The following is a 26,781-nucleotide window of genomic DNA, read 5'->3' as shown; positions in this document are numbered from 1 at the left end:
AACAAAAGGTGGTAGGCATGCCCCATTCTGGGGAGTGCAAAGAATTAGGTGAGGGGTACAGATGGAGCTCCATTGTTCTCCAGAATCTCCACATTCATTTAAAAATAGTTTCTCATTGTTATGGTTGTGAAGAAAACCTTCAAAGCATGAAACAAGTGTCACAGAGAGAGATCTACCTGAGTTTGCAGAGAGCCTGAGGGCTTGTCTACACTGGCCATTTACAGTGCTGAAACTTTTGGACTCAGGGATGTGAAAACACACCCTCTCTGAGCGCAAGTTTCAGTGCTGTAAAGCACCAGTGTAGACAGTGCTCCCAGCGCTGGTAGTTACGCCCCTCGTGGATGGTTTTTTTGTTTTTAAGAGCTCTGGGAGAGCTCTCTCCCAGGGCTGCGCAGCGACCACATTAGCCACGTTGCATCACTTTAGCGTTGCCAGTGTAGACTAGCCCTGACACTAGAGCTCTGAGGTGTGAACAATCCCATTCATTTCAGTGGGTGGCAAACCAGACTTTCACAAACTGCAGATCTCACAAACCAGGAGGGGCCCAAAGAACTAGCTGGGGAGGGGCACAACGGATGTATAAAAGATGTATAAAAGACTTACCACCACATGGAGCAGTAGAGGAAGGAAGGGATTCAATTGGTTTCTTTTTCCTTAATGTGTGGGCTTAGCTTTCAGAAGTTTGGAAAAAATCTGTTTTAATCTATTTTCACATATTAAAATAGACTGAACTGAGTTGCCAAATCCAGTGGAAATTCTAGTTTTTTAATCAGGTAGTGAAGACTAAGTATGTGGTGAGCAATATGTTACCTGTTGCTTGGGTAATTTGAGAATGCATTAATACCAAATGGTCAACAATCTAACTTTATGGCAGAAAAGCTTAAGAAAGGGTGTGACCTATCAAACACCACAGCAACTCCCATTCCATATTTACAAAGGTGAGGATCCTGGATTTTATTCATAAAAGTAACAGTTATCTTGTAACACTCCTCTCCCATTTGTTCTCACTATTGAAACCTAGTGACACAGCAGGGATTCGCCCTCACTAGGTGTCGTGCTTGTCTGAAACTCACTGACATCATTCCAGCCTGATACTGCATGAAGGTAGGTTGAGACTTTTGCAACAGTGACTTGCTTGTTCTGTGAGAACACTGTAAGTAACCACTTACGTTTAGAAAGGGTTTGCTGGTATAGCTTATACCATTTCCCTCAAACAAAATAAGCTATAGAAACAACGGGGGGGGGGGGGGGTTTGCCGGTATAACTGTATTTCTAGTAGGGATTTTGCTGGCACAACTAGGTTGGTTAAGCATGGTGTGTCTGTCTGCAAATTAGCTATGCTCGTAAAAGTCCTAAGTTTGAATTATTTATGTAGCTAGAAGAGAAAGACACACTATGTATTACCTAGACCAGTGGCTCTCAATCTTTCCAGGCTACTGTGCTCCTTTCAGGAGTCTGATTTATCTTGCATACCCCAAGTTTCTCCTCACTTACAAACTAGTTGTTTACAAAATCAGACAAAAATACAAAAGTGTCACAGTACACGATTACTGACAAATTGCTTACTTTCTCATTTTTACCATATAATTACAAAATAAATCAATTGGAATATAAATATGGTATTTACATTTCAGTGTATGTATACAGAACAGTATAAACAAGTCTGTCTGTATGAAATTTTAGTTTGTACCGATTTTGCTAGTGCTTTTTATGTAGACTGTTGTAAAGCTAGGCAAATATCTAGATGAGTTGATGTACCCCGTAGAACACCTCTGTGTACCCCTGATTGAGAACCACTGACCTAGAACAGTGGTTCTCAAACTTATTTGATTGCACCCCCTTTCTTTGTGTCTGTAGTCACTGTGGTAAGATGAGCACACTTCCTAAAAGGAAAATCGAACACCATGTGGGGCTTGCCCAAACCTTCCTTTCCTCCCACACCATGTGGAGCTGGACCGAGCCCCTCTCAACTCCCATAGCTCCGTTGCTCATCCCCCCGAGCCCCTTTTTAGCAAAACTGGGCATATGTCCCATTTGCTCTTGCCAACTGATCATCAGTTGGCAAGAGCAAACAGGACAAATGCACAGTTTTGCCAAAAAAAGTTGGCATATCTGGGGCAGGGCTTAAAAAGGGGACTGTCCCAGCCAAAATGGGCCATATGATCACCCTCGGCTGTGGTAAGAGCTTCCCAGATAGCCCGGGCAGCTATGGTGAGCTCCAGATCCTCCACCTGCCCTGTGCAGGGTGCCAGGTGCCCAAGAGCAACCCCAGCCCAGGTCCCTGCCCCCTGGGGTGCGCCGCCCAGAGCAGGTGGAGGGTCTGGGGCTCCTCAAAATGGCACAGGATCCCTGGGCAGCTCCTAGCACGGCCTGGCTCCGGCTTCTGGCCTAGCCAGGGACGGGGCCTTGGGGGGGGGGGGGTGGAAGGGGAGGTGCAGGGGGCCCTATGGTGAGGGAGAGTTGTAGGGACGCAAATGTTCTTGTGCCCAGGGCCCCAATAAATCTTAATCCACTTCTGCACAGCAGACACAACTACAGCAATTTTAAATGGCACTTATCAGTTTGGCTTGGACTACCTAAATTAAAACACAACTGGGATGGTGCAAGAGGTGACAGGCACCTAAATTCCCTCTTCTGGGCTGCAAGTTTTGTTGTGCGTGTCCTAGGAGCATGACATAAAATTGCACTACTTGTCTAAAGAAAAAAAGATAAGAAGATGAAGACCAGATTAAGAGAAGTGGCAGGGAAATTTCTTGTGGGAGATTTACATGGTAGACCACTTTTGGAGGCAGAAGATGGGCATGTGTGAAGAGCAATTTGGTTCAGATGGATCACTAATACACAAAGGTGGTATGTCCAAAGATGTCAAACCAGTATTACATTCGAGGGAATACAGCGTAAGCAGTTTAAAAAAAAAAAAATAGTTGTGGGGCCTGTAGTCGGAACCCCTGTATCTACTCCCACTTCTGAAACAGACAGACAATTTACGGAAACTTCAGGTCCTTTCTTGCATGTGAAGAGTGAGGCTCATAAGGATGTGTGTTAATGTGTTACCCCTTCAAGAAAACAAAATGCGATTTCACAGATGTCACTCACTGCATCTCTAGAAAGCAGATGGAAGAAAAAGGATGCAGCCCTGAACCCATTCTTGTCTTGTTTTGTAAATACCTCAAAGTTACTAGAGGCATCTGAGGAGCGGGCCATACAGACTATTATATTTAGATCACCCTCTATATCAGGGTAGGCAACCTGCGGCACAAGAGCTGATTTTCAGTGGCACTCACACTGCCCAGGTCCTAGCCACCGGTCCGGGGGGGGGGGGGGGGGGGCGCTCTGCATTTTAATTTAATTTTGAATGAAACTTCTTAAATATTTTAAAAACCTTATTTACTTTACATACAACTTTAGTTATATATTATAGACTTATAGAAAGAGACCTTCTAAAAACGTTAAAACGTATTACTGGCACGCAAAACCTTATATTACAGTGAATAAATGAAGACTTGGCACCCCACTTCTGAAAGGTTGCCAACCCCTGCTCTATATTATATTATAGAGGGTGATCTAAAAGCAAACGCTCCTCTCCTGTGTCTACCCATGCATTTATTCTCTTCAAGAATAACTGTTTAGACTGAGTCACTTTCCAGTGGTAACAGGAATTCTAATCAAATTGACTTAATTACTAAAAATATACCTGAGTCATTCATGCTGCTGTTCCTCTTGGCATAGGCACTGCGGACCACCTGCTCATAAACCTGAGCTCCTATTGTTCTCATGTTCTCACGAATCATGATGCCTTGGGCTTGCATCATGAAGAGGTAGGTGTTCACTGCAAGAAATAACCAGAGATTAAATTAGCAGCAAATTTTATAGGTAGGAGAAACTCAAATATTTAACCCTTTTTGGAACCATTCTGCTTCACCTCAGTTTCCTTGTGTCAGGAAGCTCTTTGGGGGACACAGGCCCAAGTTACCTGATGTGGGATGGAAAGATCATACAATTTCGCAAGACTACATCTAAGGCATATTTCAAAATATATCTGGAACAATAAAAGGAATTTAAACTATTTAGTCCTAAAATCCAGTCCTGGATTTTATAGTTAGAGGCTACATTCCTACTAAACCCTGATACCACTGAGACATGTTTTTAGTAAACCAGGAAATACAGGATTTTGTAAGTGGGGGACTTTAATAAGAATGAATTAAGGGTTTTGGTGCTGATGGTGCACTACAGCCTGCTTAGTAACAGAAATTGGCACATAAATATGGAATTTATTCCATTTTCATTAGCCTTGAATCTCACCTTTAGTCAGTATACTAAGAAAGCCTGTCTGTTGGGGTGCTTAGAACTAGACTAGTAAGTAATAACAACTCTACCTTTACTCATCTTGTATCTTTTTACATGTTGCTAAGTCCCTGTTGCCTTTTGTCTGGTCCCCTTATGCCTTTTCCAAAGCCCCTATGTTTCATGTTTGGACATACGCATTTTTGTGCCACCAGCGATTTTGGACAAAAAAGGATCTTTTAAAAATATATTTACCCTTACTGGTAGCATTACTAATAAACAGACGGCATGCCTTTCCTGGTTTTAAGAGGAACATACAGGGAGAGCTTACAGCGGCACAGCTGTACTGATGCAGCTGCGCGGCTGTAAGATCTCCCATCTAGCCACTCTATCCCAATGGGAGAGCTCTCCCATCGACACAATTAAACCATCCCCAACAAGCAGTGGTAGGTATGTTGGCAGGAGAGGCTCATGCCGACATAGCGCTGTCCACATTGGTGCTTCTGTCGGTGTAACTTAGGTCTCTCAGCACGGTGCTTTTTCAAACCCCGGAGCAACAGAAGTTATACCAACAAAAGTGCTAGTGTATACACAGCCTTCGTCAATTTATAATTATAAAAAGTCCATCTGAACTGCACCAAGGCCACCGATTATTAACGATAAAGAAGATGTATCCTAGAAGCAAGTTACATTGTATATGGACGAGTTGTTCTACGGCCACCTTTCAAAGTTGTCCAAGAGAGTTTTTTAAAAACACAGAAAAGAGCAGAGCATCTCACCCCATAGACTGCCACTAGCCTGATGGCAGAAATCCCTACCACAAGGAGGGGGTTAGCCATGTGGAATGGAATAAGGGAAAATGGAATAAAGAATAGGAATGTAATATTCTGTAAGGGGATTTCTAACTATTTTTAAAGAAAATTGCTAAAAGAATTGTGTAGAAAGAGGAAATTTTATACCTGGTCCAAAATTAAAAGATAAATAAGGCTCACTGACAAATTTACATAGGTTCTGTAAAAAGTCTACATACATGCTCCTTCTGGTTTTATCTTTCATTTACATTTTAATATGCTACAATGAATAATTCCACAAAAGACTGTGGGTTGGCTCAGGCAAATGTGATGTGATTTAATATTCTGACATACAATTCTGCAAAAGGTAATGTATTAAAGAATACCTTCTGATGGCTCAGCTGATGAGGCATGATTTTTGGCAAGTTTCTAGGATGGGGGTCGGCAACCTGTCAGAAGTGGTGTGCATTTATTCACTCTAATTTAAGGTTTCACATGCCAGTAATACATTTTAATGTTTTTAGAAAGTCTTTTTCTAGACATCTAATATATAACTAAACTATTGTATGTAAAGTAAATAAGGTTTTAAAAATGTTTAAGCAGCTTCATTTAAAATTAAAATGCAGAGCCCCCCAGACTGGTGGTCAGGACCTGGGCAGTGTGAGTGCCACTGAAAAATCAGCTCGCGTGCCCCCTTTGACATGTGTGTCATAGGTTGCCTTCCCCTGTCCTAGGAGAAGCAGGGGTTTCTGCCATTTGGATAATGACAGTTTATGGAGGGAGACGCCTTTTTACTTTCTGCACGTTGTAAAAACTCTTTTGGACAACTCAGAGAAGAGGGTACAATGACTCAAGTGTCAGCCTTGGCACATAAAAGCTTTCCTCAGCGTACATGAGAGTAGAGAGGTTGGGGGAAGAGTCTCTAAACCAGTGGTACTCAGACTAGGCTCACGAGCTGCAAGTGGCTCTTTAACGTGCCTCCTATGGCTCTTTGCAGCATGCATTAAAACTAGGGCTGTCGATTAATTGCAGTTAACTCACGTGACTAATTTTTTTGAGTTAATCGCAGTTTTAATTGCACTGTTAAACAGAATACCAATTGAAATTTATTAAATATTTTGGATGTTTTTCTACATTTTCATACATATTGTATTGTGTTGTAATTGAAATCGAAGTGTATATTTTTATTACAAATATTTTCACTGTAAAAAAGGTATACAAGTACTGTAGTGCAAACTCTGTCATGAAAGCGCAACTTACAAATGTAGATTTTTTTTTTGGTTACATAACTGCACTTAAAAACAAAACAATGTAAAATTTCAGAGGCTACAAATCCACTCAGCCCTATTTCTTGTTCAGCCAAATTGTTAAGACAAACATGGTTGTTTACATTTACAGGAGATAACGCTGCCCTCTTCTTATTTACGATGTCAACAAAGTGAGAACAGGCATTTGGCATGGCACTTTTGTTGCCAGCATTGAAAACTATTTACATGCCAGATATGCCAAACATTTGTGCGCCCCTTCTTGCTTCAGCCACCATTCCAGAGGACATGCTTCCATGTTGATGACGTTTGTTAAAAAAAATAGTGCGTGAATTAAATTTGGGACTGATCTCCTTGGGGGAAAAATTGTATGTCCCCTGCTCTGTTTTACCCGCCCTCTGCCCTATATTTCCTGTTCTAGCAGTCTCAGATGATGACCCAGCACATGATGTTCATTTTAAGAACACTTTCACTCGAGATTGGACAAAACGCAAAGAAGGAACCAATGTGAGATTTCTAAAGATAGCTACAGCACTCGACCCAAAGTTTAAGCATCTGAAGTGCCTTCCAAAATCTAAGAGGGACAAAGCGTGGAGCATGCTTTCAGAAGTCTTAAAAGAGCAACACTCCGATGCGAAAACTACAGAACCCAAACCACCGAAAAAGAAAATCAATCTTCTGCTGGTGGCATCTGACTCAGATAATGAAAATGAGCATCCATGAGTCCGCACTGCTTTGGATTGCTATCGAGCAGAACCCATCATTAGCATGGACGCACGTCCCCTGGAATTGTGGTTGAAGCATGAAGGCGCATATGAAACTTTAGCGCATCTGGCACGTAGTTACCTTGCGACGTCAGCTACAACAGTGCCATGAGAACACCTGTTCTCACTTTCAGGTGACATTGTAACGAAGAACTGGGCTGCATTATCTCCTGCAAATGTAAACAAACTTGTCAGTGATTGGCTGAACAACAAGTAGAACTGAGTGGTCTTGCAGGCTCTAAAATTTTACACTTATTTTTGAATGCAGGTTTTTTGTACATAATTCTACATTTGTAAGTTCAACTTTCATGATAAAGAGATTGAACTACAGTACTTGTATTAGGTGAATTGAAAAATACTTCTGTTTTTTACAGTACAAATACTTGTAATCAAAAATAAATATAAAGTGAGCACTGTACACTTGGTATTCTGTGTTGTAATTGGAACAATATATTTGAAAATGCAGAAAACATCCAAAAACATTTAAATAAATGGTATATTATTGTTTAATCGCAATTAGTTTTTTAAATTGCTTGACAGCCCTAATTAAAACACTAATTTAAATATTAACTAATCTTTTACTATACTAACCAATTAAGTTATCAACTTGCAATAAGTTATTAACTTATTTGCTGTGAGAATATAATATAAAAATCCGTAACACTACGGATAAATGAAACAATGAATTTGCACTACTGTGGCTCTTTTGGGTAATGTTGATCATTAATTTAGCTCCTGAACTACTGAGGTCTGAGGGCTAGTCTACACAAGCACCTCTGCAGCGGCAGCACTTCAACATGTCTTATGGCGTCATGGCAGAGCGCTGGGAGAGCTTGAGTGCTGGGAGGGGCGTAGCTCCCAGCGTTGGTGCACTGTTTACACTGGTGCTTTACAGCGCTGAAACTTTCTACGCTCAGGGGGGTGTTTTTTCACACCCCCAAGTGAGAAAGTTGCAGTGCTGTAAATTGCCAATGTAGACAAACCCTGAGTATCACTGCTCTAAACCATGCAGTCCCAAGCTTTGCCTTGAGCAGAATTCTATTTCTCAGCTCTTCTGAGGATGCTCACACCCTTATTTCAAGAGGCTGTTTTCCTTATAGCCTAGGAGCCCTGAGTGATAAGTGTCTTCCTCTGTGACTGGAATGTTCCCGATGTCTAAGATCATTACTCTACTTTACCTCTGCCCCAGAGGACAATCACCCCTTTTCACCTCAGGTAAGATGTATAGTATTTTGAGGGTGAAGCATTATGCAAATACTATGTATTTGTCATTATATCCTCCAACCCTTTAATCAGGTTTCTTGCGGGCTACAAGAAAAATTCATTTTCATTAGTCTTTTCATTGTCAGATCTTCAGTTCCCTTTTGCCAGTTTGCATCACAATTCTAATGAGATTTAAAATGTTTGTATTCATTTTTGGAGCTTGAATAGAGGAAAAAAAACTTAGACTGTTTGGAAGTAGAGGAAAAATGCAGGTCAAATTAACCCAACACAGGTAAATGATTTAAACAAGAGTATTTAAAAGTGATACAAGGCTTCCTGAGGCAGTGAAATGGGAAAAGCTATAAGGACAGATGAAAATACTAACACGTTAAGCAAAGATGGCATCTGCGATGGGTTGGATCACAGAAACCCACTTGGGGCTGGCAACTGATGTGCCAAGACTACTTCTGCCCTTGCTTTCTCTGCCAGCTTGGGACTCCAGCACCTTATCTCGCTGAGCCAGACATGCCAGTCTGCTCCAACACTGACCCAAAGTCTGAACCACATGCCCCAAAGCTGCTGACTTAACTGAAAGCAACTTAAGCGTTCCTGTCTTTAACACTCAGATGCCCAACTCCCGATGGGGATCCAAACCCCAAATGAATCCGTTTTACCCTGTACAAAGCTTATACAGGGTAAACTCATAAATTGTTTGCCCTCTAACACTGATAGAGAGGTATGCACAGTTGTTCCCTCCCCACCCCCCCCGCTCAGGTATTAATACATACTCTGGGTTAATTAGTAAAAAGTAAAAAGTGATTTTATTAAATACAGAAACTAGAATTTAAGGGGTTCCAAGTAGTAACAGACAGAACAAAGTGAATTATCAAGTAAAATAAAATAGAATTCGCAAGTCTATGTCTAATGTGGTAAGAAACTGAATACAGATTAAAAACTTCATCCTTAGAGGAATTCTAGTAAACTTCCTTTTACAGACTAGTCTCCTTATAGTCTGGGTCCAGCAGTCACTCACACCCCCTGTAGTTACTGTCCTTTGTTCCAGTTTCTTTCAGGTATCTTTGGAGGTGGAGAGGCTCTCTCTTTAGCCAGCTGAAGACAAAATGGAGGGGTCTCCTCAGGGTTTAAATAGACTTTCTCTGGTGGGTGGACACCCCTCACTCCCCCTGTGTAGATCCCAGCTACAATATGGAGTTTTGGAGTCACAAGGGCCAGTCACATGTCCATGCATGACTCAGAACTTACAGGTAGCAGCCATGGGTCACATGCTACCTTGAACATCCACAAGTAGACTTCCTATGTGGATTTGAGCATTCCAAGATCCATTGTTTGTTAAGTGTTTCTTGACTGGGCACTTAATTTGCACATTCCTTTCTCAAGAAGCTGACCAAATGTTTTACAAAGGCTATTTAAAAATCAAGCCAGTACACACCCAATATTCATAACTTCGAATACAAAAATGATACATGCATACAAATGGGATTAATAGATTCAGTAGATCATAACCTTTACAGAGATGTGTCACATGGCATATGTAGCATAAAACATATTCCAGTTATGTCATATATACATTCATAAGCATATTTCCATAAAGCCTTATGGGGTGTGTGGAAGTATAACGTATAAGTATAACGTTGTATGAGGGGACATGCTGGATACATTGTATATGAGAGGGCATGCCAAAACATGTTACAAAGTATCTGAGGGAGCACACGTAGGGACAGTTAGCTTTTGAATGGAGAAGCAATTAAGATAGAGCCAGCACATCTAAGAAGCAGGCATCAGAATGGAAGGTGTGAAGGGCAATTAGTTAAGTTAACTGGAAGCTGTTAAAGGAAATTGTTAAGGGTGGCAGGTAATTGAAGACACGTGACTGGTCTCGGGGATCTCGAAGGGTGGTGACTAAAATCTTTTTCTTCTTTTGTCTGTAACTTCTCTGTAACTTGTTCTCCAAAAAACTGTATAAATTAGAAGACAAGCCCCACTCGGGGGGCTCACTTCTAAATGTATTAGCAGAGCAGCTTTGCTAATAAAACAGAGTGGTCTGATAAATTGTGAGTCTGAGTCAAACTTTGACAGGTGCAGTGTCATAGCATCATTCATTAAAAAGGAGGCCCTCAGCATAAGGGTGAGCAGTAAACCAACAAAATACCTCTGAACCAAAGGACAAGGATTGAAGACCATACATTTTTGTAACAAGCAATTGGCTTTCTAATAGCAACATACAGCACAAAGGCTTAACTTGGAAAACAAAGGTTGGCTCATACCAGGAAGCTCCAAAGCTTATTATGCACGCACTCAGTCACTGAGAGCTCAGGTTAGAAAGGTTACTCTAGGGCAGTGGTTCTACTGTGCCCTTTCTGAGTCTGATTTGTCCTGCATACCCCCAAGTTTCACCTCAAACTACTAGCTTACAAAAATCAGACAAAAATACAAAAGTGTCACAGCGTTCACTTATTATGGAAAAAATGCTTACTTTTTCAATTTTACCATATAATTATAAAATACATTGATTGGAATATAAATACTGTACATACAATTCAGAGCAGCATTAACAAGTCATTATATAACATTTTAGTTTGTACGGACGTCACTAATGCTTTTTATGTAGCCTGCCATAAAAACAGGTAAACATCTAGAGGAGTTGACATACCCCCAGAAGACCTCAGTGTACTTCCAGGCACTAGGGAACTGCACCCACATTCCCTAATACAAAGTTCTAAATTGAGGATATATCTACACTGCAAGCACTACAATGGCCCAGCTACAGCACTGAAACTACACCACTGTACCCCTCAAGAGATGGTAGTTAGTTGATGGCACAATTCTTCCATCAACCTAGCTGCGTCTACAGTGGGGGTTAGGTCGACCTAATAATGGTCACGTCGGTAAGGCTGAGTTTGTCACAGAGATCATGGATTCCCTGACTTTCCATGACTTCTGCAGCAGCCGGTGCGCCTGGCGTGGGGGCTGCCTGAGTAGCTCAAGCAGCCCGAGCCAGTCGCATTGGCCACAAAGTCTCAGGCCACTGTGCCCGCCCCCCCTGCCTCCAGCAGCAGGAGTTTGGGTGTGGGAGGGGGCTCAGGGCTGGGGCACAGGAGGACGTGAGGGCTCTGGGTGGCGCTTACCTTGGGGGGGCTCCTCAGAAGCAGTGACATCCCACTCCTCAGCTCCTAGGCGGAGGCATGGCCAGGCAGCTCTGAACACTGCCTCCGCCTGCAGCCACCACTCCCGCAGCTCCTATTGGCCGCAGTTCCTGGCCAAGGGGAGCTGTGGAGCCAATGCTGCCCAGCCACACCTCTGCCAAGGAGCTGAGAGAGAGGGATGTCACCGCTACCGGGGAGGTGGGTGTCCGTCCGTCCGTCCCCAGACCACGACACACACACCCCACGAGCACCTGCGGTGCCCCCCAGGCTGCTCCCCCTGCCCCCCCCCCCAAGATTTAGTCAGGGGTAATTAGTACAAATCATGGACAGGTCAGAGGCTGTGAATTTTTGTTTACTGCCTGTGACCTGTCCATGACTTATTAAAAATACGCATGACTAAAACCATGGGCAGCAGGTATAATAGGCCAGGAGAGAATCTGCCTCCCCAGCGCTGCCGCTGGACCCCTGGTTGCAGGGTTTGGCAACAAAGATTTTGCTTTATTATGCTGCATGAGGATTCTGGGACTGCCTCCTCAGCCACCCTGCTGGGGCCAGGGCGCCAATCCTGCAGCCAATATAGTGGCTAATGCCAGGTGCCCCAGGGAGAATGAACAGAACAGGTAATCATCAAGTCATCCATTCCCTGTCGCACATTCCCAGCTTCTGGCAAACAGAGGCTAGGGACACTTCAGAGCACGATTTGCATCCCTGTCCAACCTGGCTAATAACCATTGATGGACCTATCATAACTATTCAGTATGATTTCAATAGCTCTTAACTAAGATTTTATTCTCTCTTGCTACAAATAGATTCTAGAGTCCATAAAAAGCTTTGTTATACAGGTACGGTAAGCCTTAAAAGTCTGGTTTCAGAGTAGCAGCCGTGTTAGTCTGTATCCACAAAAAGAAAAGGAGTACTTGTGGCACCTTAGAGACTAACAAATTTATTTGAGCATAAGCTTTCATGAGCTACAGCTCACAAGTCTGGTGAGCAAGAGGAGCAAGCAGTGCAACAGGACCATCATTGAGGCTATAAGGAAGGATAGGTAGTACTACAACAACTAAAGAATGGCTTCCATAGGCTTGGTCTTAACATGCAAGAAAAATTAAATATAGGAAGACTAGGTCTACATTTGGTTGCAATACAATTTGTATTAAAAAAAAGTCAAGCAGAACTGATTTCCCTGAACATTAGTCTGCAATTGTGAAACTTTAAAATTTAGCTATTTACATTCTAATGTATTGTTAAAATTAAGGATATTTGGGGCTTACTGTTTTTAAGGAAGCATTTGTAATAATACTTTGCCCACCTGTCAAAGGATACATTTAAAAACATTTGCTGAGCACTGGGAGATGACATTATCTCTGATTTATACAGGGTGAAGATGACGTACACAGAGAATAAGTAATTTCTCCAAAGTCACACAGCAAAGCAGAGCTGGGATTAGAAGGCCGATGTGCCAACTCCAGAGCATCTTTAAAATCAGATCATACTCACTCCCCCTACCATCTGACCCACATACTTTTTGAGTCATAGGTCCGAATGCCTCTGGTATTCAGGGATTTGTAGGTGCTTCTAATTCCTTTTGTTAGGGAAAATTTGTTGTGCATTGAAAATCACTGACAAGAGACTAAAAGAGTTTCCCAGGCCTTAGAGGTGCATCATACAAAAGGATGTGTAACTGATTTCCCTTTACAGATCTGTGACCTGGGGGCTCTGTTCAGTACGGTAAAGCTGCAACCCTTCACCTCAGTGATTTTGGTGGCAAAATGGTAGGTGGTGGACATTAGTGACAGTTCCACTTTCAGGTGCAAAACATCAAAGCAGACTGAACATTAGGGAAGTGAAGTACTGTGGTTCCTTCTCTTCCCTTTCATAGGAAGCACACAACAGGCAGCATGCTAACTACTCAGTTTCAGAGTAACAGCCGTGTTAGTCTGTATTCGCAAAAAGAAAAGGAGTACTTGTGGCACCTTAGAGACTAACCAATTAGTCTCTAAGGTGCCACAAGTACTCTTTCTTTTACTCAGTTTAAGATACTTATCCGCATCATGCTCAAAGTCGTAGAAGGTGGGTTTTAGATATACCTCTTTTTGTGCAGTTTTTAGTTTAGAAGCATTAGGAGATAGGAACAGTTCTGTGACTTGTACAGCACCATGCTATTTGTTGATTCTGAACAAATGATTAAGAGAGCCTTTATTTCAGTATGCCATACTCACTGGAAATAGTTCCATCAGGTTTCGTGAGTAGTAAGAACAAATAAGCATAGGACCCAATGTCTACTTCCTGCTTAAAACACAGAGGCTTGTCCAGTTTATTGAGTATTCTGTTTTTTCCCTGTTCCATTTAATAGGTTAGATGAGGGGTCGGCAACCTATGGCACGCGTGCCAAAGACAGCACACGAGCCGATTTTTAATGACACGCTGCTGCCTGCCGGGTCCCAGCCAGCTGCCGAACCCAGGCCGGGACCCCGGCAGGCAGCAGCATGCCATTAAAAATCCTGCCCGCCCCAGCCTGCTCTTCTCCGCACCCCCACCCCTCCTGCGGGGGCAGGGTGAAGAAGCTTGGTCCTGCCAGCTGCTATTGCAGGGCAGGAGAGCTCACCCTCCCTCGCCTCTTCCCCCAGCATGCGGGGTTCCTGCCCCACCTCCTCTCCCTCCCTGCCACCCATCAGCTGATGGCCCTTGCGGGGGAGGGGGAGGAGCGGAGCTGCAACCCACTCGCTGCTTTGGGGAGGAAGCAGAGAAGAGGTGTGGACGGGGCTGTGGGGACGGGGGGGGGTGGGGTGGAATCAGGGCATATCCCCTCCAGCCCCCTGCCGTAAGTCGCTCTGGGCACGGCGCTGGGAGCACCCCCATGACCTTAGCCCACCCCCACCCCTCTGCCCTGACCCCTGCACCCGCCTCACACACCCCCAGCCCTGACTCCTGCACTCCCCCCACATACCCAGCCCCCCCAAGCCCTAACTCCTGCACCCTCATACATCCGCAGCCCCCTTCCCAGACTCCTGCACCCCCCACACATACCCAGGCCCCTCACACCCCATGCCCTGACTCGTGCACCCCCCACATTCCCACCCCCCACCCCTCGCACCAAATGGGAGCTCCTGCCCCCCTCCCCGCCCACACTCCTTACATCAAATGGGAGCTGCCCTGGTAAGCACTCCACACCCAAACCTCCTACACCCCAGCCCCCAGCCTGATCCTTCACCCCCAGCCCTGTGCTCAGTGCACTCCCACCCTCAGCTCAGTGCAGAGAGAGGGGAAGAGAATGGGCTAGAACCAGGGAGAAGGTAGGTACCCACTCTATGCAGGCAGGGCCAGGATCCCAGACCAGCAGCGGGCTGAGCTGCTCAGCCCACCGCCGGCCTGGGGTCCCGGCCGCCGGCCCGCTCAGCCCGCTGCCGGTCTGGGGTTCTGGCTGCCAGCTCCTTGCCAGCCGGGGCACTGGCTGCAGGCCCTGCTCAGCTTGCTGCCAGCCTAGGTGAATGGCACCTCAGGCAGGCACTGAGCTGAGCGGGCCGGCGGCATAAGATCAGCATTTTAATTTAATTTTAAATGAAGCTTCTTAAACATTTTGAAAACCTTGTTTACTTTATGTACAACAATAGTTTAGTTATAGAATATATAGACTTATAGAGAGACCTTCTAAAAAACGTTAAAATGTATGACTGGCACGCGAAATCTTAAAGTGAATAAATGAAGACTCCGCACACCACTTCTGAAATGTTGCTGACCCCTGGGTTAGATGATGCATAACCTAGTAGAAGCTGCAAGATAAGACACTGTTGACTTTCATGAGATTGCAGCAAGAATCCTTAAGACTGTCCCAGCAGCTACCATCTCATGGAAAACTGAAGTAAGAAAAACAAGTTTGTTCAAATCTGAGATGGCTGATTGTCATTTCAGATATTAACCCCTTTGGTAAAATGATTAGCGAGATACCTGTCCAGAGAACAGGCTGTAATGCCAACATGCTAAATGCAAAGAGAAGCCACAATGGTTACCACCACCTGATCTTATGGGAAGACAGCCTACTTTTCAGCATCTCAATGCCAATACTGAAAATGACTCATCACCATTCAAAATGCTGCCATTATTAGGGACCTTAAAATTATCCAAAACCGGGACATGCGATCTGTTCAGCTAATCATGGAGTCAGATTACAGGAAGCCATATTAAGCACTGCAGTCTTTATACATATAAAGCTCTTAAACAACTTCAATGGGAGTCATGGTTGCTCTGCATGTCGTGAGCAAGCCCAAAGGTAGCCATGTTTAAGTCTTCAATAAGGAATTCTTGAACTGCACTCAAACTTCCCCCAATAGAAGTTATTAGCTTCCAAGCAGAGTTTCAAAGTTATTGGTTTTGACCTATAAAATGTTGAGTAATTTGGGACTTTTCTACTTACAGACTGTTTCTCTCCATGCAAAATTGTCACAGCTATGATCAGCAGAAGAACTCAAGATACCAAATATCCTGTTGCTGTTTTGTCTACAAAAGAATGCACGTATGTACACATGCAGTTGCAGTGCGCTTGTTCAGGTTGAACTATGCTTCAGCTGTGCAGTAATTCTTCTTGAAACGAGATCTTGTTGACCTAATGCAGCGGTAGTCTAAAATAGGCAGACCCCCATGGGCCAAATCGAGATCACTAGATGCTTCTGAATGGACTCTGAAATATTATTTACTTATTATCATTGTGGTTGTTTTATTATTTTCTCAAGTCTGGACATTGACTATACCCGTCCTAGAAATTTGGACCGTGACAAAAAATTACTGACTATCCCTGATCTAATGGATTATGCAGGATTATTATTATTAAATTATGTTTGCAGAGTGCTTTTCATCTCATAGCAGCACTAAGTAATTTACAAGCTATACTTATACCAAAGGTGGCAAACAACTGACATACAACATGTTGCATGAAAATGGAGGGAGAGAGATGCTAGCTAAGGTCAGCAGCCCCCACTTTTATAACTATTGCTAGGGATCTTTTGCTGTCCATGGATCTCAGTTTACCAAGTTACTAGGCTGAAGGGCCAACTTGTCTGGGATTTATAAATATGGATCCAGATTTATCAAACTTTAGTCTTGACACCATTTAAGGTATCCAACTGCAGTTCGAAATTCCCACTCCGATGAAGTGAGCTGTAGCTCACGAAAGCTTATGCTCAAATTGGTTAGTCTCTAAGATGCCACCAGTACTCCTTTTCTTTTTGCGAATACAGACTAACACGGCTGCTACTCTGAAACCACTCTTGAGATGTGACAGTATGGTAGATCTCAGAGAGAGACCGCCTTAAAAGCTTATAACAAAAGGAAAGAATGGCTATGGCCTCAGAACTACAGACACAAGTTTTTGCTATGAAACTAAAGATGGATAGGAATAGCTTTAACCGTGAGTCAAAGCCCAATTACATAGTCAATGCTGCAGGCTGCCTTTAATAACTTTTCAGTTGTCATTTTAGTAGCCCTTCTAACAAAGAAATAGAATAACTTCTCATGGGAAATGAATTTAACTTCACTGTAATGATATGCCAACAGCAGGTAACTTTCCAGTTCAGAGGCTTATTAGGAAGAGGTCCTGAACAACTATTCCTGCTAACCAGTCTATGCAAGAAGGGATAAGAGTCCAGTGACAGTCACTGTCTGTTAGCATGTTCCTGAAATAGGAAGACGAAAGAAATGCTTCCTTTAGTGTATCATTGTTGGAGGAAACAGCAAGAACATCTAGTCTGTTTTATTAATGCACTCAGCAGCAGACGGTATGAAGATAAAGATACAGCAGGAACTGCTAGACAACAGCCAGGAGGGGCTGGGGAATTCAAGTTAACAGACAGCAACCTGAGAGAATCAAAGAGGTAGGTTCACACACTACAGAAACAGTTATCAGCTTGGAGCACTGGGGCCCGATGTTTCCTGATAAGACAATCTTCCTAGACTATTATTAAAAAAACCCCAAACCACCACCACATAAAAGCATGCAGTATGGTTTAGGGGCTCTCATACCAACCTCTGTTTCTACAGTATCTGACATTCTTTCTGATTTGTAAGTAGGCCTGAAAGCCTTGTTTATGCATATGGACCACTTCTGAATTAACAAAAAATATTCTAATCAAGCTATGTTAACTTTTTCAGGAAAACTAGGGTTTACGGAATGCTATTCACCTGCCTTCCAGAATGTAATTGGTGACCAATCCCAACTGTCATCTAGGGACAAGTCTGAGAGCAAGCTCCAGAAATTATTGACCCTAAGAGTATACGCTCTTCAGGGCAAGGGCCATCTTTTTCTTACATGTTTGTCAAGCTTCTAGCACAACAGGACCCTGATCCATCACTGTGGCTCCTTGGCACTACCGCAGTACAAAGATTGAACACAGCTTTTGGAAATAATGCATAGCTGAAAATATTACAGCAAATATTGCACTCAGCAGTACACATGCAATATGCTAAAGAATGTGAAAAACAAATCTCTTAAATAATTAGTTTTATTAATACTAATGTGTATTACAGTAGCATAGAAGCTCCAATCATGATCAGGACACCGTTGTTTCTGTACACTGACTAGTACAGATAGGCATGTTCCCTGCTGCAAAGACCTTGCAATGTGGCTTAAGAGAGACAAACGGATGTAATAACCAGAGCCTTCTCTACAGCGAATCTTTTGTTAAACTCTTCCAGCAACATTCTACCCCCAGTGCAGCTCCACTGGGGGTTGCTGTGGTGAGAGCTTTTACCAAAGCTCAGCACAGACAAAGCCTTAAATAACTCTGAAATTCCTATGACTGTTAGGCTACCAAGAGCACAAAGCAGGCACTGAGCAATAGGGAGGCTGGATTTTTTTTTTTTTTTTTTTTTTTTTTTTTTTTTTTTACACATTTTCCCTCCCCATATTGTACATGCAAAGATACACCAGCAATTCTACTGGCCCTCTACCTAATTTAGGTAAGAAAAAAGTATTCCCCAACTACGCAGACTGCAAAAACATGCAGTTTTATGGGTCTTGAATTTATATTAGAGAACAAATGCTTATTCTTAAATGTGGTACCATTGGTATTTACCTTTATCTACCATTTATTAATAAGTTATTCCTTGCTGAACTATTTGTAGCACTAGCTAGGCTAAAAATTAACAGTGCAGAGGCACCACACACAATTACAAAACATTTACCCAGAACTGGCAAGTTTTCCAACTGCACATGCCTGGATTGACTGGAGAAAGATTAGACATTATAAAGTATCGCTTAACCAGAAATTGAGTATTGAGTGTTTCTCTCTATATACTATCTCAGAAATGTGAAATTATTTTGAGGCTTCAAAAGAGGAGGATTTGTAGATTTTAAGACTAGAAGGGACCATTATGATCATGTAGACTGATGTCCTGCAAAACACAGGCCTTAGAATAAAAACAACTAGGCATCCTTGTGGCACCTTAGAGACTAACAAATTAGTCTCTAAGGTGCCACAAGGACTCCTTGTTGTTTTTGCAGATTCAGACTAACAGGACTGCCACTCTGAAACCTGAGACCATAGAATGTCACACAGGAATTCCTGCATCCAGCCTATACCTTCTGGTTGAGTTACAGCCTTTTGTTTTTGTTTTTAAACCAAAGACTTCCATTCTTGGTTTACAATCTTCAAGCGATGAAGAATGTACTACAACCCACAGTAAATTATTCCAGTGGTTAACCGGGATGATTTAACTTCAAGAGAACTAGCTTCTAAAATACATACTGTTCATTTGCGTGTACCTTTCATCCATGGACCTCAAAGTTGCATACACTAAATCTCAACCTCTCTGATGTAGCTGAGTTGTTTTATGATTAAACATATAAACTGGGAGCCAGAATTCTAATCCTAGCTCTGGTACATACTTGATGTGTGACCCCAGGTAAGTAATCCCCCCAAGGGTAAACTATGTCCTGGATCTTCCATCTACAAGATGAAGGAATAACAGCTCCTTGCCATAAATTAGTATGATCATACAGTGCTATGAAGGTGTAAGGTTGCTGTGTTTAACATATTAGTAGTGAAGTGAATACTGTCATTTTCTGAATGACAAAGGCACATGATTTAAACAACTTGTCTACTGTCACTACCAAGCCAGTCAGAAATAAAATCCAGTCCTGATTCCCAGTCTCCTGCTGTAATTACTAAACCTTTTCTCACAAAAAGTGACACGCCTGGGAGAATAAAAATATGGAGCACATCAAACATTTGCCTAAATTAATGATTACCCTTCCTAGCAAGATTCTGATTCTCTTATTTTAAAGTAATTAGAGCTCATGAAGAGATGCAATTCCACATTAGCCTGTCTCTTGTTTACATTCCTTCCCTCCCGCTTCACAACTATGCAGATGTCATTGTCTCTCCATTTACTGTAATCAATCAAGGAGAGAGTTAAGAAACCAGACTAACTTCTTGCTAGGGACTCTCTTTCCCCAGGGCCAGTAACACTGTCTCTAAGAGGAAGGAATACATTAGCTGCGGATTAGGACTTATGGGCATTACACAGTTAAGTCTATAATGCTACAGACTTTCTCTTCAATGAGCCGAGTACCAATATCAGTAACCAACACCTTATCTCTTCTTAACGGGGCATCACCTACAGACCTGTTGAGAACCTGAACCCTAGCAAATGCTTACAGTTCAGCATGCAGGAAACAACAGCAAGAGCCATGCCAGAGTCCCAACCACCACCTCAGAACTGCTTTTACTTTTTAAGACCTTTATAAATCCTGGTCATTCACTGAGCACTGATTCCTCACTATCCTTAGGCAAAGTGGGATCTTTACTTAATTTACAGAGCCATCTGCTTTCAATAAACAAGTTTCTGGGGAGAAAAGGAGGGATCCATGCTATTCATTAAATGCAAGAGATCCAGCTAGTTAGTTCCTGTGATGTTGCAGTCTATGTGATTTTATAAAAATATGCTAATGAGTGTGAATATAATGTAACTGGAATGTGCTTCATGCAAAAGGTCTCTTGTAAGGTATCATTACAAAGCTTATAATCTACTGAGTGTGGTCATCCTATTTGTAAAAAGAAAAGGAGAACTTGTGGCACCTTAGAGACTAACCAATTTATTTGAGCATAAGCTTTCGTGAGCTACAGCTCACTACAGTATCCATCCGATGAAGTGAGCTGTAGCTCACGAAAGCTTATGCTCAAATAAATTGGTTAGTCTCTAAGGTGCCACAAGTACTCCTTTTCTTTTTGCGAATACAGACTAACATGGCTGTTACTCTGAAACCCATCCTATTTGTATGACTGTATCATTCTTGTACCTGAAACTAGAAATATGAAATATAACTCTGAGGGTCTGCTGTAGTTATGCAAAGTGTGGACCATTAATGGTGGTTTGGAATCTTGATGGCTTCCATTAACCAGGATTATTGACTGTAGATGGCATCCAATGAAGTGAGCTGTAGCTCACGAAAGCTTATGCTCTAATAAATTTGTTAGTCTAACGTGCCACAAGTACTTCTTTTCTGTTTTACTTGTAAGTCTTCCTGTATACATGTGTGCTGGCAAGTGGGTAATGGAAGTCTTACAGTGACATGTGATCATGTCACCTGAACTGGAATCCATCTTTAACCTAGTGCTTTTCCATTGAGAAGGAGGGTTGGAACCCAGAGGGACAAAGGAATCCCGCCTTATGCAAAAGATATATAAGTGGGTAGATCAGAAAAAAAAAAAAGGGCGGACATCATGAGGCTAGCTACCATCTGAGCTGGAATAAGGGCTGTACCAGGGGAAAGGATTGTGCCCAGACTAGGAAGGTGTCCAGTCTGTGAAAGAAACTTATTGAAACATCTCTAAGGGTGAGTTTTTACAGTAATAAAACTAAATACAGGTATTAGACAGACTTGTGTGTTTTATTTTATTTTGCTTAGTAATTCACTTTGTTCGGTCTGTTACTACCTAGAACCACTTAAACCCTACTTTCTGTAATTAATAAAATCACTTTTTAGTTATTAACTAACCCAGAGTATGTATTAATACCGGGGGGGGGAGGGGGAGGAGAGAACAGCTGTGCATCTCTATCATGTTATAGAGGGCGAACAATTTAGGAGTTTACCCCGTATAAGCTTTATACAGGGTAAAACGGATATATTTAGGGTTTGGACCCCATTGGGAGTTGGGCTTCTGAGTGTTAAAGACAGGAACACTTCTTAACTTGCTTTCAGCTAAGTCTGCAGCTTTTGGGGCACGTGGTTCAGACCCTGGGTCAGTGTTGGAGCAGACTGGCATGTCTGGCTCAGCAAGACAGGGTGCTGGAGTCCTAAGCTGGTAGGGAAAGCAAGGGCAGAAGTAGTCTTGGCACACCAGGTGGCAGTCCCAAGGGGTTTCTGTGAGCCAAACAATCACAGTAAACAAGTTCTGGGGAGAAAAGGAGGGATCCATGTTCTCCATTAAATGCAAGAGGTCCATCTAGTTAGTTCCAGCTACCACCCCATTCCTCAGGCCAGGTGGTGGCAAGAGTGCCACTGAGGCAAAAACCTTTTAAGAGAGCACCAAATGCCACTAAAGGAATGCTCAGGTCAATCCAGTCAGCCTCAATAGATCTAAGAAGGGGTCTCCTGAACTCCTGGACCAGGGGAGGGTGTATGTAGAACATCATTCATTCCCCTCCCCCAAACAAGCAAGCATCATGTTTTTAGACAGTCTTTCAGTTTCACCTTCAAGTTCCAGATACCAAGAAAATCATACAGGAGGGGAAGCTAAATTTGAGCTATTTTCTGCACTTCTTCAAAATAAAACCACTACATTTATTCACATGGTGTTTCTAGCTGTGTTGACCTTTGCAGGCCCAAAATTCAGACACTCTGGAGCAGGCTGCTACATTCAGGGAAGAACAGACAACAGAAATAATTTTTTAAAAAAATTAAGCCACTATCTATATCACATTCAATTTAAAGAAAAATAGCATTTGGACTTGTTAGTCCTTTAAATTAGAAAAAGATTATCTATGCCCAGGAGAGATTACAAATTATTTTTAGCCTGGAAGATTTTAGCAGACTAATGGGTTTATCTGGTTTGGTGGATTAAATAAAGCCCTACCATACAATCCAATCCTAGCTTTCTAACCAAGTTTTAGCACCCCAACCACAACAGTGTATGGCATGCACTAATTTGGGACATTCCACATTTCTCAGACAGGAGTAAGATACTTGATATACTTCTCAGCAGTGCAGTTTCAATTCACTACTGGTGAAGATTAAATGAATCTAAGATGTTAGCACAACAAAGTAGGAGCTGTGGCTGCAACTGAACTATTCTTATGGAGGCCAAATATTTGTGTTTCTGGTCTGTAGTTAGATAATAGGTGTCTTGCCCCATCAGGCGTCTATGTTTAATTCAAATTCTGATTAAGTTCCTTTACCTAATGAGAAAAGTATAGACTTAACTGATTAACATTCAAGTCTCATGCAAGAATGTTAAAGTTAATAATGCAAAAGGAAAGCACACACCCTAAATTCTCCAGTTCAAGTGCAAGTCTTGCCGTTATTTTTTTTTAAAAAAACATGGAAATTGAACATATTTGCTCTACAGTCACTGAAACACACATGGGACCTCACAATGACATTTTTAAGAGTAGAACCAGGCCGTAAAAATATTTGAATATTCTTTCCATCTCCAAAACTTGGGTTGAAAAATTCTGTGCCAAAGCCAAAAGGGATTGTGAGACAGTGCACACAGCTTGGAGGGTTGCATTGTTTGCCTTCAGTGTGGCAAAATTGAAGAAAATTTGAGATTCAGCCTCTAACTTCAACATCCACTCAAAGTGCAGCAGCAGTCAAAAAAGCGAACAGAAGGTTGGAAATCATTAAGAAAAGGATAGATAAGACGACAGAAAATAGCATATTGCCTGTATATAAATCCATGGTATGCCCACATCTTGAAAACTGTGCGCAGATGTGGTCGCTCCATCTCAAAAATGGTATATTGGATTTGGAAAAGGTTCAGAAAAGGGCAACAAAAATGCTTAGGAGTATGGAACAGCTGCTGTATGAGGAGAGATAAATAAGACTGGGACTTTTCTGCTTGTAAAACAGATGACTAAGGTTTCAGAGTAGCAGCCGTGTTAGTGTGTATCTGCAAAAAGAACAGGAGTACTTGTGGCATCTTAGAGACTAAGGGGGGATATGATAGAGGTCTATAAAATCATGACTGGTGTGGAGAAAGTAAATAAGGAAGTGTTATTTACTCTCTCATAACACAAGAGCTAGGGGCCACCAAACAAAATTAATAGGCAGCAGGTTTAAAACAAAAAAAGGAAGTATTTTTTAAACACACAACACGCAGTCCACCTGTGGAACTCCTTGCCAGAGGATGTTGTGAAGTCCACGACTATAACGGTTCAACAACGAACTAGATAAATTCATGGAGAATAGGTCCATCAATGGCTATTAGCCAGGATGGGCAGGGATGGTGTCCCTAGCCTCTATTTGCCAGACGCTGGGAAAGGGCAACAGGGGATGAATCACTTGATTACCCCTTCTGTTCATTCCCTCTGGGGCACCTGGCATTGGCCACTGTCAGAAGACAGGATACTTGGCTAGATGGACCTCTGGTCTGACCCAGTATGGCTGTTCTTATATTCTTATGTTGTGGTTCATATGCAGTAACAACACTATTCCTATTTCACAGAAACATGTTTATTCCCTAAAAGCAATATAAAAATCTAAACAAAAAAATCTCCTTCCAAAGTGTCAAACCCTCATACTGGGGCTAAAGAGTTGAGACCCAACTGTGGCATGGAGCTCAAAATTTCATATAAGATTCTGATTTCAAGGCAGATGCAATTAACCTAGTAAACCTTAGTATAGCTTCAAGGCTCCTTTATGGTAATGGGACTTTAACTTTGTTTATCTTAACTGCACCTAATGACTCATCCTCCCCTTATTTACTTTAGTCATTGTGAAACATGGTGAAAAATGAAAAGGAGTACTTGTGGTACCTCAGAGACTAACAAATTCATTAGAGCATAAGCTTTGGTGAGCTACAGCTCACTTCATTAGATGCAGTAAAGTGAGCTGTAGCTCACGAAAGCTTATGCTCTAATAAATTTGTTAGTCTCTAAGGTGCAACAAGTACTCCTTTTCTTTTTACGGATACAGACTAACACGGCTACTACCCTGAAACCTGTCACGGTGAAAAATAAAAGTGACATTTCAATATGCATTTTTTTTCTAAACCTTTTCAGTCCTCCAGCTTGAAATTTGTTAAAAAAAGTTTCACTGTTGGATTCACACCACTTCTAATTTTTTGAAGGATTTATTTTATTTTTTAATCACATGGATGATTGTGCCAACAGCTTGGTGCCCCTTGTCAAAAAAATGGGTCACTTATTTTTCACAATCTAATAGAAACTTCCTGTTGGGAAGACATTCCCCACAGAACATCAGAACTAAAACTGCAGAGTAAACCTATGACCCAAAACAATTTCAGACTTCTGGTCTACTTCACTACAGCAGATTTTCCTGTAAGCAAGGTCCACTATACTTATGGAAAGTTTAAAAAAAAAGTTTGGCTTCAAAACAAAAAACGCATTTAACAATGTATTGAGGTTAACAGACTAAGTTACTTCTAGATTTAAAATCAAATGATTGTGTCCCAATGCAGTTACAAAAATCATACAAAGTACCCAGATGCTGCATAAGATTTCAGAGGAATTCTTATTGTCTGACATTATTAAAGACTGCAACTCTAACAAAACTGCTGCAACTGCTATAACAGGAGAAAGATGCAACCTTGATGCTCTAGTACTATACTTAAAAACAAAGGAAGGCTGTCCCCAGTTACTCCCTTTGCTAAAATGCAGTCAAATACTTTAGCTTGATAGCTAGTCTCAGAGCTGGCATTTTCAGGGATTTGATCCATTTCAAATAAGGCAATGAGCTTATCCCTTGATTAAATACATAGCATAATCCACCAAAATCTTGTTAGCTGAGAAGCAAGTCAATCGTCTTGCTAGTCATAGGTGGTGTTTTATTTTGCTGCCAGGAAAGCACGGAAGCCATCTTACTACTTGAAACTACACCTGAGAAAGTCACCTGCATATTACTGCAAAGGAGGAAGTGCTGAGCAAACAATTCTGAGCAGAGGTTTCAACGTTTACTAAAACACCACAATTCAGTGCATCTGCTCCAAGGAGGTTTAGATTGTGGATTTCTTTTATAATCCTACAAAATATGATCTATGTCTGCAAGAGACAGCAGTCAATGAAAAGATTCAGATTCATCTCAGCACAGGCAACATAGATTGCCTATAGACTACTTCCTTCAGTGACTCGGGTCTCAATGGCTCTTTGGTGTCTCTTAGCTTGGTCAACATTAGGGATTCCATTGTTTACCTCTTAGTTAGGATTTCCAACCGATTCACTGAATACAATGAGGGGCAAAGGGGGACCACAATTTTATTGATAAAGAATGGGATTTTTATGGGCATGTAACTTTCAGCCTGATACTGTTCTCTTTCCAAGTATAAACTAATCAATACAGAAAGCAGCTGGTATTTAATAGAGGGGAAAACTGAAAGCAAAAATTATGCATTTTTAAGATAATCATCAGTAAGGCCTGTTCTCCACGTAAAAGCTGTACTGGTAAAAACTATGTTGGTTAGGGGCATGATTTTTTTTAATCAAAATGGTCATATCACTAAAAGCCCTGGTATGGACACAGTTGAACCAGTATAAAGATGCTTTATACCAGTGCAACATTCCCCTTCCTGTACATAAATAGCTATGATGTGTAAAACACCTTCATCCCAAGGACTGTGTTCACACTAGGAGAAGCGTACGGCTATCTTGGTACAGTTAAAGCAGTTCAGCTTTCTAGTGTGGACAATGCCTAAGTCTTTCTCTTCTACCGCATTTACCAGAAACCCCAGGGATGCTGGTGTGCAAGCAGAGTTAGCTGACTCTTAGCTCCTCTTCCATGTTGTGAGGTGCATACAGGCTGAGGAGCAGGGAGACAGTCCACTCTGGGGATTCCAATGTCAGTCACGGACATTAAATAAATGATAAAACACAAACTCATAGAAGTCTGTTTTAAGCAATCTGACTAAAATCCCTCGCCCTCTCAGTTGCTTACCCTTCATTTCTTTGGCTCTTGTGAGGTCATCCTTTCAACAGTGCACCAGTTAGGGTCTTCCAAACTGGACAAGATGGGTTTCTACTGGTAAAAATAATCGCAAATTCTCTCTTTTTAAGCTTCTAAAGAAATACGGCACAACCCCTCTTTTTCCCCCCTGCAGGTCACTTAACATGTTTTTAGCATCTCTGTTCTTACAGTACAATTCTA

General features: G+C 42.0%; 1 protein-coding gene across 5 annotated transcripts in view; it reads right to left on the bottom strand.

The window, feature by feature from the left end:
• Window positions 1-26,781, bottom strand: part of B4GALT5 (beta-1,4-galactosyltransferase 5) — a 65,552-nt gene that overhangs the window by 17,481 nt on the left and 21,290 nt on the right. For 3 of the 5 annotated variants that reach the window (XM_077832625.1, XM_077832630.1, XM_077832629.1), the window contains one exon: window positions 3,695-3,829. In XM_077832625.1, the coding sequence (XP_077688751.1) occupies window positions 3,695-3,829 (135 nt within the window). Of the gene's footprint in view, window positions 1-3,694; window positions 3,830-26,571; window positions 26,656-26,781 lie in introns of all 5 variants that reach the window. The other 2 variants (XM_077832626.1, XM_077832627.1) reach the window with 2 other exon arrangements.

The sequence above is a fragment of the Eretmochelys imbricata genome, chromosome 13 (assembly GCF_965152235.1).
Source record: "Eretmochelys imbricata isolate rEreImb1 chromosome 13, rEreImb1.hap1, whole genome shotgun sequence".
Classification (NCBI taxonomy): Eukaryota; Metazoa; Chordata; order Testudines; family Cheloniidae; genus Eretmochelys; species Eretmochelys imbricata.
This window is presented reverse-complemented; position numbering and strand designations above follow the sequence as displayed.